The sequence below is a fragment of the Pseudopipra pipra genome, chromosome 7, assembly GCF_036250125.1.
Source record: "Pseudopipra pipra isolate bDixPip1 chromosome 7, bDixPip1.hap1, whole genome shotgun sequence".
Taxonomy (NCBI): domain Eukaryota; kingdom Metazoa; phylum Chordata; class Aves; order Passeriformes; family Pipridae; genus Pseudopipra; species Pseudopipra pipra.
Genome location: NC_087555.1, coordinates 1467399 through 1478484, shown reverse-complemented (window position 1 = coordinate 1478484; position 11086 = coordinate 1467399). Strand labels below are relative to the sequence as shown.

Sequence of the window (11086 nt, the reverse complement as noted above, 5' to 3'; positions counted from 1 at the left end):
ATTTGGCTAGTCTTTTCTTATTAAAGGCCAAATCAAGCGATCTTATACTTTTCAAAGAAGTTTATATTCACTGCTCAAACATACATTAAAAAATTTAATATTGCCCGGTTCTGTGACACTAACAGTCATCATAACTGTATTTGTATCTCCTAAAGCTTTGATTCTCCACACAGGCATCTCTTTACCTTATTTACGTGTTTACTCCCATTAACAGTCCTGATGCCAAACATTATATGTATTTTAGGACAAGTGCACATGAGTAAAATCAGAGTGGGGGTATATTCGTGGAGGCAAGTCCAGAGAAGGGCGATGAAGCTGGGGAAGGGTCTGGAGCACAGGTGTGATGAGGAGCGGCTGAGGGAGCTGGGGGTGTTCACCTGGAGAAGAGGAGGCTCAGGTGCGACCTCATCGCTCTCTGCAACGGGGGGAGCCAGGTGGGCACCGGGCTCTGCTCCCAGGCGACAGGACGAGAGGACATAGTGTAAAGCTGCACCGGGAGAGGTTTAGGTTGGAGGTTAGGAGGAATTTCTTCAGGGAAAGGGTGATTAGACACTGGAACGGGCCGCCCGGGGAGGCGGAGGAGTCACCGTCGCTGGAGGTGTTTAAGGAAAGACTGGACAAGGCGGTGGTCGGTCACGGTTTGAACTCGATGATCTCGGAGGTCTTTTCCAACCTAACCCACCGTGTGATTCTCCGAACCGGCGGTTCAGTGACCGCCGGCGCCAGAGCGAAGGCGCTTTCCGAGCCGCCACCAGGCAGCGCCGGGGCCGCCACAGGCGCCCTGCCCTCGGCAGCGAGCCTGGGACCGCCGCGAACGCCGCCGCTCCTCGGGGGGCCGAGAGGAACCGAGCACGGCGAGCGATCCCCCGCTCCCGGGGCGTGAGGCGGCCCCGCGGCCTCCCCTCCCCTGCCCTCCCTCCCCGCGGCCCCGCCCGCCGCGGCCCCGCCCCGGCACGTCCGTGGGCGGGCGGTGCTGCCGCCGCAGTGCCGGGGCCGCGGCCGCCGGAGCTGCCGGAGCCGCGGGAGCCGCCGGCCCCCCGCAATATGCCTCCGCTGCCCTGGGGCTGCTCGCCATGCCGGGCTCCTGCGGGCGCCTCTCCCCGCTGCTCCCGGCGCTGGCGGCCGCGATGCTGCTGCTGCTGCTGCTGACGGGGCGGCCGCCCCCCGCCGCCGCCGCCGCCGCCCCCCGCCCGCAGCAGCAGCGGGCGGCGCTGCCCGGGGGCGCCCCCGCCGCGGCCTCAGGTACCGAATCCCCTCCTGCGCCCCGTCCCGCCCTCCCCGAGGGGATGGCCCCGATCTCCCCGCGGTCCTGCTCGCCCGCGGAGGTCCCGCACCCCGCATGGCCCGCTCGGGTTGGAGGGAGCGGGATCTCCGTCTCCATGTGCCGCCGCGCCGGGATGGTGCGGCCGGGGTGGCCGGGAATGGCCCCGGCGACCGGGCAGTGACCTGGATGGGGATGCGCCCTCGGGCGCCGGGAGAGCGGCCTCGAGTGATGGGGCTCCAGGGATTCCTGCTGGCTCGCAGCAAGGTGTCTGTGTGTACAGAAATATATATATATAATATTAATATATTTGTTTCTATATATATTTGTATCACTGTAAAAATAAACCATCTCGTACGTGTTCAAGCGTCTTGAGCCTGTCAAATGAGTGATGGGGCTGGTGAGCTCATTGGTTTTTGCATCCCTTCTGCAAAACACAGAAATACATCGTTTATCAAAGAGTATAAAAATAATGTGCTTACTTCAGTATTAGGCTTTAGTAATGTGGTCAAATATGTGAGGTTATCCATTTGCATGACTGAAGCAAGTGATAAGGTGTCTGTTCTGTCACTTAGTTTAAAAAACATGTGTATATCCTGAAGTTTAGTGGCTCAAATTAGGATAAACCCAGTATTTTTCTTTCACTGAAGAATTTCAAGATGGTTTCAAACATGAATTATTTAAGGCCTCTGAACACCAAGGCTCCGTTTGGGCATATCACTAGAACATATGTTTCATTTTTAACATATATGCGTGCTCCTGTTTCCATTTCACTTCAAGAAGGTATAAAATGTGCTTAGCTTTAGGCAGATGGTTAATATTTTTCTGAATTGAAGCCAATTTGCAAAGCTGCCAAAGTATGTGTGTTAATTAGGAAATATAAGCAAAGATATTAAATTATGGTATTTGCTTGTAATTTCTTAAAGATTTAGAACAAGTAACTAGAATATGAACAGGCTTAATTTTTTCCTGATACACTCTTGAACTGCCTTCGTTTGCTTATTGGTTTCTTTCTTGTGTAGGTTTGGGGTTTGGGGGGTTTGTTATTTTCTTTCTTTTCCGAAGATTTAAAACTGTAGAACTTTGAGGAACACCTTGGGTCTTGTTTTCCCTTTTGAACTGTTGATTTCTCATTAGTTTGTTTCTTACCACGCTTTTAGTAGGCTATACCATTAATCACCAGCAAACCCCACTTAAAAGGCATTGGCAGCATTTCTAAGTTGTACAGTGAACATTTTGCTCATTAAAAATTGAGAGGCAAGAAAAAAAAAAAAAAGGACAGTTTTTGTAATGCGATGATCCTCTTTGGTTTCAGGTATTGATTTCTATTCGAGAAGCTCTGTTCCCTCATTGCCTTCAGCCCCGGCCAAAGTCTTTGTTGGTGTCTAACGTTTTGATGTCGATGCTGTTGGTTTGCTGTTGTTGCTGTTGCAGACCCACGTGCCCCGTTGCTGCTGCTTTCTTTTACTTGCTTATTTTGCTTCATAGGTTTTGAGGTATGAGAGTCAAGAAGTATCTTACAGCACACAAGCTGTAATGATCGGTCTCAGTTTATGACTGTTAAAAATTACCACTCGAGTTGGCCGTGTTTGTTTGTTTGTTTGTTGTGCTTAAATACAGTTAAAGCTTTATTTCACTTGTTGGCTGGATTTCTAAATTATCTTGATTAAGTTTTTCCATTATGAAAATCGGAAAAAAAAAAAAAAAAGGAACAGTCTTTTAAAAAGATTAGCTAATTACTGCTATCAAAGGTTTTATTATTCTGAAGAAGCTACTGAGCACCTTTATTTTCTGTGAGGTATTTTCTTTCAGGAAAGCCTGTAAGTAGTTTTTGCTTTATTTGTAGAAGAAGAGCCTGACTCCAGGTCTATGTATTTAACAGATACTAATGTCTTTTTAAGTGAAATCCTCGCCTGGTGGTTTCCAGCTGGAAGGTAGGCAGGAGAAATGGCTGTTGCCTTTCCAGCAGAAGACTGGCAGCAGAGTAATCCCGAAGGGAAATGCTCTGAAGAGGCCACTCCTGCAGCAGCTGCAGGTCCTGCACTGGGAACTGCCAGGCACGCAGTGGCTTCTGGAAGTGAGGAGGGGTCTGGCTGATTTTTGGATTTGTGCAGCGTGTTTGTGAGCCCAGTGTTGCTAAAGCAAAGGAGGCTTATCCTCCTTAACTGGGCAGGGTGCAGAGCTAAGGCTGGAGTTCACAACCTCCTGTCACTTGACGTGTGTCCCGTATCGATGTCCCTGTTCTGTCGAAGCTCATTATACCCTTTTACAGATCAATTCCCCCCCTGGATTAACTGACTCCTGCCAGTGTGATTATTGTGCTGTCTGAGGAGAGCTGCTGGAGTCAGCACAGCTGTGTTCCAAGGTTTGAGGGGTACACTCTGCTCCTAATGTCTCAGTGCAGCACTGAGAAGGTAGTTTGCACATCACCACTGAGAAGGGGTTTTTGTTCATCTCTTTCTTTTCCCTTAAAAACAACAGCAAACTTACTACTGCTGAGAGAAATAAATTCTTATGACGAGGCAGAGAACGTGTACAGGAGGGACCCAGTTCATGGAGCTGCTCTGACTCGTGTCCTCTAACAGATACAGGCATTCTTCCAAATTTTAAGAGAAAATAATAATAAATTTGGAGAGAGAGAGAGAGAGAGAGAGACAGTCTGGCTAGGGTGATGGTTGCTGAAGTGGAGAACCTGCCTTGATTCTTCCTTCATCGAAGTGAGTTTCTCCATTTTCTGTGTGGCAGTTTAGAAATTTGGACTCTGTGCAGGAGCAGTTGAAGAGAAGTCGCTGGGAGCTTTGAATATTCAGCATTAAGGTCAGCGGGCTTGAGCATGGAATTCAGTAAATTATAGTCCTGGCTTTGATCCAGGCAAATCTGGTTTTGTTTTCCATGTTCCCTTCTCTTTATCTTTATTGAGGTGCATTCTTTACAGGAGATGAGGGCTGTGTTCTTTCATGTTCACGGGATATTCTGATGTGGTGCATTATTATTCTCTTTATAATGCAGATATTGTGCTATAAACAGAGCAGAGACCACTAATTGAATAAGTATACTTATCTGCATCAGTTCTATGGCAGGTCTGACATGTGCTGAATGAACAAGATGCTTCTGCAAAAATAAAAAAGCAGCTGTGTAAGTGGAAACTGGCACATTACATATAGACAGCACATGGGATGACAGACAGCATCTTAATGTTGGATTTTTTTTTTAAATAAGTGTTGTTTCTTCAAGTTTCTGTCATATACCTTTTGTGATCCCAGCATAAACAAGAAAAGACGTGTCATGCTATTTGTTTTAGACCATTCTCAATCTGCCTCACATTCCAGAATTCAGGGGGAAATTCAGTTTATTTGTTTGTGGTCTGGGGTTTTTTTTTTCTTTTAGGCAGATGGATTTGCACAGGATGGGAAGATGAGCTTGGTTCTGTAGGGTGAAATTCGAAAGCAGCAGCTAACAGAGGTGCTGAACAAAGGAGAGGGGAGAATTGGAATTGCTGTGTGTATTTATGGAGTTAGTCCTATCTGCTGAGACAGATGGGATAAATATGTGATTGTTGACCAACTCAGAAGAAAATCAGAGATTACTTTTTTACCTGCAGGAGACAAATATACTGTGTGGATGCTGCCTGTGGAATTTGATTCTGAGCCCATTTCTCCATACAGTCCTGCTTGCCTGTGATGATAGGTTGCTGTGTAATGCAAAGCCCTGTTGTAGACAGGACATTTCTAATTAAGAGTTTTCCTAAACTCTTTTGTAGGTTATCTTATTCTTCCTGATCATTCCAGAAGGCTGAAACTTTCCCATGCAGAAATATTTCCCCCACCACATTGTTGTATGACTGTCTGCTTTTCTGACCTTGGTTTTCCGTGGTTTTTGCTGTAGAATATTTTTCCTAATGACTTGTATATTGGTGTGCAGTTGGAACTTAGGTATTTAGAGGAGTATTTGGTTATGATAACTTGTTGTGCTAGGCTGGGTTTGAATTTGAGCAATAATACATAATGCACTTAAAAAAACCCCAAAACATAGTGCAATGTGACTGGCCTGTTTGTCACCTGATGGAACAATCTTTGTGGTTTACTCTCTCCATAGTCACTGGATTGGGGGTTAGTGTGGCAGCAATAAATCCAGTTTTGTTTTGGAACTTTTGTTGCACTCAGATACCCCAAGAAAATGAGTGAGGAGTTAAAAGCTGTATGGGAGATTGTTTAGCATTCCAGTAAAGGAGGAAATTCAGTAATTTTCATGGCTGAGTGATTGTGTAGGATACAGTTCCTGCTCGAGAAGTCAGGGCTGTCTAACTAGGGACTTCTGGTCAGAACTGGCATTGTTTGATACAACCAGCAACACAACCTTCTTATCCTGTAGATTTTGGAATATAATTGGTGTCAGGGAAAAGGTTTATTTTCAAGTTAGAAGTGTTATATGCACACCCCAGCAAAATGATTTAGTGCAAGCAGTTAACTCCACCTATAGAAATAAGCTCAAAAAACGTCCTTTGCTTTGCTGTTCAGTTTTCTCAGGGTTCTCAGCCTCTTCACAATAGTGTTTTTTCAGCTAGGTGAGGAAGAATGCAACACTTGCACTTGCCCTGATTTATTGGAGCTGATGTGTCTTAGCTTTCTGTGCTGATCTAAGACTTAGCAATGCAACAAAATATCAGGAAGGGCATTAGGACACTGAGGGGTGATAAAGCATCTGCAGTTTGAAATAGAAATTAATAATGAAAAAGAAATATTCATGGATTCACGTGTTCCATTATTTAGGTCACTTTGTTGCTAATACAAGAAGAGGAGTTTGGGGTTTTCCACAGTGAAGCACACATACAAAAAATAAGTACTTTTTTATTCTGCCAGAAGAGAATCCACATAAACACAAAGGTGCTGAGGAGTTCTGGAAACTTGGACATCTCTCCTGAGCTGAAAGCTGACTTTTACTGAAGCCTGTAACACATTATGCAGCATCATGCTCTGTGCTTCAGAAAACTTGACTTGGAGAAACCTGCACTGAGAGTGGCTTTCATTATAAAGAACTGAGAGACAAGGGCAGGCAGTGCCAGTGTTTGAGCATTCACTGAGACAGAACCCACAGTTACCTGGGGAGAAGGGGCAGGAGGCAGTGAGGGACGATGGCAGGAAGCTCCCTGTTGCAAGGTGGTAGTTTTTGTGCTTCTTATTTGTTTTGCTAAAGTTTCCTGACTTCTTGTCGATCTGTTGGCAGAGAATACATCATCAAAGGCAAATTGCTTTGTAAAAACATTCACAGAGTTGCTGTGAGGCTGAGAAAAAGGCAGGTTCAGGAATTGGAATGCAGCTGCTATCTGGGTCACTGGGGATCTGTAGCATGCTGTCTGTGTGAAGTAGCTCAGTAGATGAAGCCTTTGAAGACAGAGGCAAAGATCTGAGAGGGAAGCTTATTCAAAATAAACTTAATTTTTGGCATGTGAAACTTGGAAAAACACTGCAGGTTACTTTGTTGTCTTGAAAGTTGCATAGTTTTATACTGCTATATCCTTTAATGAATGGGGACTCAAGGCACAGAGCAAATGAGCCCTCTTTATTACTCCTGTTAGATTTAATTCCTAATTCATAGATCTGGCATCTGGTGTGCTGTGGGAGCACCCAGGTTCTGTGATCAAGAATTTCCATTGCCCTATAGGAGTTAGTGTACTTTTGAGTAACTCTTTTGTGTTCAGCAGGATGACACTACCAGCCCTGGCTCCTCCTACCTAACCCTGGCTTGCCAGAGGTGTTCCAGCACACTCCCTGCATGCTCTTAAACTGTCACCTTCCAGACAATGTCCACAAGAAGCTGTATTCAGCAGGTTTGAAAGCAGCTATTACAGTTCTTGCTTTGCTTTTCTGGCACTAGTTGTAGTAGAGAAAACACGAGGCTTGAAAGCACTTTCATGCTAGCACATGTTTGAGGGGAGGGGTAACACGTGGCACCAGCAGTCCTGTCCCGTGAAAACCTGTGTGTATCCTGTGCTGTGAACTTCACAGGCAGTTGTCAGTTGTTTGTAGATGATGTGAAGAAAGTCTCCTTCTCCCATCTCAGCTGGACCAGCTGCTGTAACTTTCCAAATGCTTCAGTGTGCTGTCTCGTAAGCATGTGTCCTTGTCTGATGGAGCTCCTGGAAGCCATCCTAGCAATCCCAGTGTGAGCTGCTGGGCTTGGCAGGAGTGATGTTCTTGCCTGTCTGTGACTGCACGAGCCCCTTAAGGCTCACTAAGTGAATCCTGATCCTTTCCCCTCGATTTCTTGTCCTTCTTTCTCTTCCCTGAGGTTGTGATTATGCTCCATCACGTGGACTCGAAGAGAGTCTCTTCTGTCTGCAGGATGTCAGACTTCTGGGCACACTTGTCATGATGTGGAAATGAGACAGTTGAAGGAGATGGATTACAGGGTCAGTTCCTCCTGCTGGACTTCCCACATGGCCCTTTTCCAGCATTCTGCATGTACTGTTGATAGTGCCAGGGACCTGAGACAGTGCAGTCCTACCAGTGGAAGAGGCAAGAGGTGGCCTCTCATTGAGATTACATGGAAAGAAATCGTGGCTTCTGGTGGGTTAGAGGGCAAACAAAATCCTGGCCCTTTACCTTCTGGCTTTCCTAGTCTCATTTTGAAAACTCTGGTTGTTTTGGTGTGGGTCTTACCTGAGCTACTGGCAGCTCTAAGAGGTGAAGCTGCACATGGGGCCATAAAACTGTGGTGAGGAGTGTCAGGGTTTTGTGTGTGTGTGTGCTGAACATGATGCAGTGCTTATAGGTGCCAGTGTCAGGCACCTATTGAGCCATGGGCATTAGGAGGTCATGAAGCAGGAAAATACAGAGAATTTGGGAGGGAAGAGTTGAATTTAGGTGTTGTTTTTTTGTTCATCTGCCTCGTCTGAAATGGTTTTTTGTATTCAACATACTTTTATTTCTTTATTTATCACGATTCCTTTGCCTGTATTCAATGACTGAGCTTTCCCAGAGCAGTGTGCACGTAGCTTTCAGCTTATTTTAGTTTCAGGTCTGAGCAACCCTTTAGTGATTTGACTTTCAGAGTCATCATTATTACTGTTTTCATTGACTGCAGGTGTTATCAAGTAAGGCAATGCTAAATAAAATATATCTTTTTCATCCCATTTCCTTAATGAAGCATCGAATGTGCCTCAAGTTGTGAGCCTCAAATTATGATAGGATGATGATGTTCTGGTAAAACATCCAGCCAGATTTGCCTAATGTATTAAAACTAGCAGCTGAAACAAACCACAGTCAAGTGAAGATGAACTTTGTTGGCTTTTCCCTCTGTGTTTTCTGTGGTTTGAAAGTGCCTGAGGATCTGAAACGTGGTGGGGCAGTTTAGGCTGGAGGGAATATCAGGAGCATTCCAGTCCAACCTGCTCAAAGCGGGGTCGGCACTGAGTTCAGACCTGGGAGCTCTTTCCTGTCAGGCCATGAAAGGCTTCAAGATTGAAGAACCTCTCTGGGCAACCATTCCAGTGACTGTTTATCCTTACAGAGAAAAAGCAACTCCCTCGTGTCCAGTCAGATCATTCCCTGCAGATTTTTACTGTTGCCTTTCATTGCCCTGCCCTGCATTTCAACAGAGAGCTTGGCTTTCTCTTCTTGGTCAGCTCCTGGGTGGTAGGAGATTGTTTTTTGGGTCCCCCAAAGCCTTTGCTTTGCAAGGTTAAACGAGGCTCACGTCTTTGATGTACTCTCCCTTGACACATGTAAATTAGAAGGAAGTGGAATTACATCCTCTGCTGCAGATTTGAGGCTGTTTTTATAAATATGATGCATACAGTTGGCTCAGTCTGTTGGACCAGATACAAGTGTGTAGCATGGTTACGAAATTTGGCAAGACGCCAAATTTATTTATTATTAACAACTCTACATGGGCAAGGCTCCCAAATGAAACTGGGTGGAACATTCTCATGCAAGTTATTTTCTGTGGGGTGGCAAATCTGGTTGATAATTTGTCTGTGCTAATGTGAGCCTAACTGGAGAAAAGGTCAGTGGTGGCAAGATATTTGAAATTATAGGCCATTTTGCTGGGATGAATAAGGAGGTGCTTGCCCCCTCCAACTATTGTAGACTCTGATGGAATTATAAAGAGTTTTTTCATGTGACTGTGGGAAATATTTTTGCTCTGGTTCAAAGTATATTTCATTAAGGGACTGAAGAGGAGAAATGAATAGTTTTACGTTGGGCAAATGCAGGACATCAGCAGAGTGTGTTTTTGAACAATAAAAGCTGTTAATAATATGAATTAGGCCTCGTGATAAATATCAAAGGGACTTACTCCATTTTTTATGTGAGCAGGGGAGAAAACTTACTCTCACTGGGCTGCAGTAGAGATTTGCTTTGGATTATGGACCACTGATGTTGAGAAAATCCTCTAATTAAATTGAATGGAATTGAGACCCAGCAAAACATTTGTGAGATCCTGCGTAGTTTTGGTGCAGTGTTGGGCAAAAGAGTCTGTCATGGCTGTTTGCCTTTTAATTAGTTGTCAGGTTCCTTTTCCCCCCCATCTGTGTTTTTGTTGTTTTTTCCCTAAGCACAGTATAGAAAACCTGGCCATTTACAAGTCTGTCTGCTGGATTCCTCAGGGTTTCATGGAACAGAATGTCTCAGGAATACTGAGGTGGATTTGTTTCCCCTCAGTCCAGCTGGCACAATATCAGAGGTGCTGAATGAATCTCGAGTATTTGTGGGGAAGGAAAAAGTGTTTACTGTCCTGCTTTCAGTCTTGGTGTCAATGAAACCATTTTTCTCATCCTAGAAAGGTTTCCATGGTGCTAAGTTGTTTTCCAATTACTGCCCTGCAGGACTTTGGCCACTTGCTGAGAAGGGAGAACTTGTGTGTGTGTGTTGGTGGTGCTTGTGCTGGAGACAACACAGCTGGTGGGCAACCTGTTCATCCATGACAACTTTGGCTGGATCCTGGAGCCCTTCCTCTGGTGCTGAGCTGTGGGCAGGCAATGATGATTCCAAGCAGAATCATGATTATGTTCAATTTTGACCCTTACCTGGATGGCATCCTTGTAGCCAGAGGACTTCTATTATTGTCTTGATTCAATTGTTTTGCTTTATGCTGTGATCTGATTTGACAGAACTTTCTCTTTTTTTTTTTTTTTTTTCCAAACTCTTTTATGGCATCCGAGGAATTTTACTTATTTCAAATTAGCCAGAATCTGCCATCGTTTTTCTAATACCCACTGTCACATTTGTTGATTTGTGCTTTTTGATCCCTCGATCATGAAACCCAACTCCAATGAAAATTTACTTGTGAAAGAGGCTGTGGCTTGCTGGGGGCTCGTTTTGTCCCTGCAATCTGGATTTCCCAACTAGTGCATTAAAATTTCCCATCCCACGTGTACAGAGCTAAACCTGGGACGTGTTGTCCTGCAGACTTTGATTTTTGTTTTCTCCTTCTGTGTCTCTACAAATGGCCTTCCTTCAAGGGCTTGGATGATCTTTTCCTATAAATTAAAGAGAGACATTGCTGGGATGTTGCAAATACCTTTCTTTAAGCGGGAATGTGAGATTTTTGCAGCTTTGGGGGGGGAAAAAGTATTTTCAGCCAAGAATAGTGACCACTGTGTTATTGAAAATGAACTCCTGAGTGCAGCAGGGCTTTTCCTTCCTGATCAGTGAATAACTCCCTTATGCTTGAATTACTGCTTGGTGGGTTGTATTCCAGAGAATTTATGGACACATATCTGTGTTAGGGTTTCACAGCATTAAATGTCATATTTTAACAGGGTATTGCCTTTTTTTCCTGTGATCTTGTTCTGCAAAATTAAGGAGATGTTTGAAATTGCACAGC

General features: G+C 44.9%; 1 protein-coding gene across 1 annotated transcript in view; it reads left to right on the top strand.

Moving 5' to 3' along the window:
• The first annotated feature begins 739 nt into the window (after positions 1 to 739).
• Positions 740 to 11086, top strand: part of FAM171B (family with sequence similarity 171 member B) — a 30105-nt gene continuing 19758 nt past the window's right edge. Inside the window, exon 1 of the mRNA XM_064660170.1 lies at positions 740 to 1242. Within this exon, the coding sequence (XP_064516240.1) occupies positions 1074 to 1242 (169 nt within the window). The 5' untranslated portion in view covers positions 740 to 1073. The remainder of the gene's footprint in view (positions 1243 to 11086) is intronic.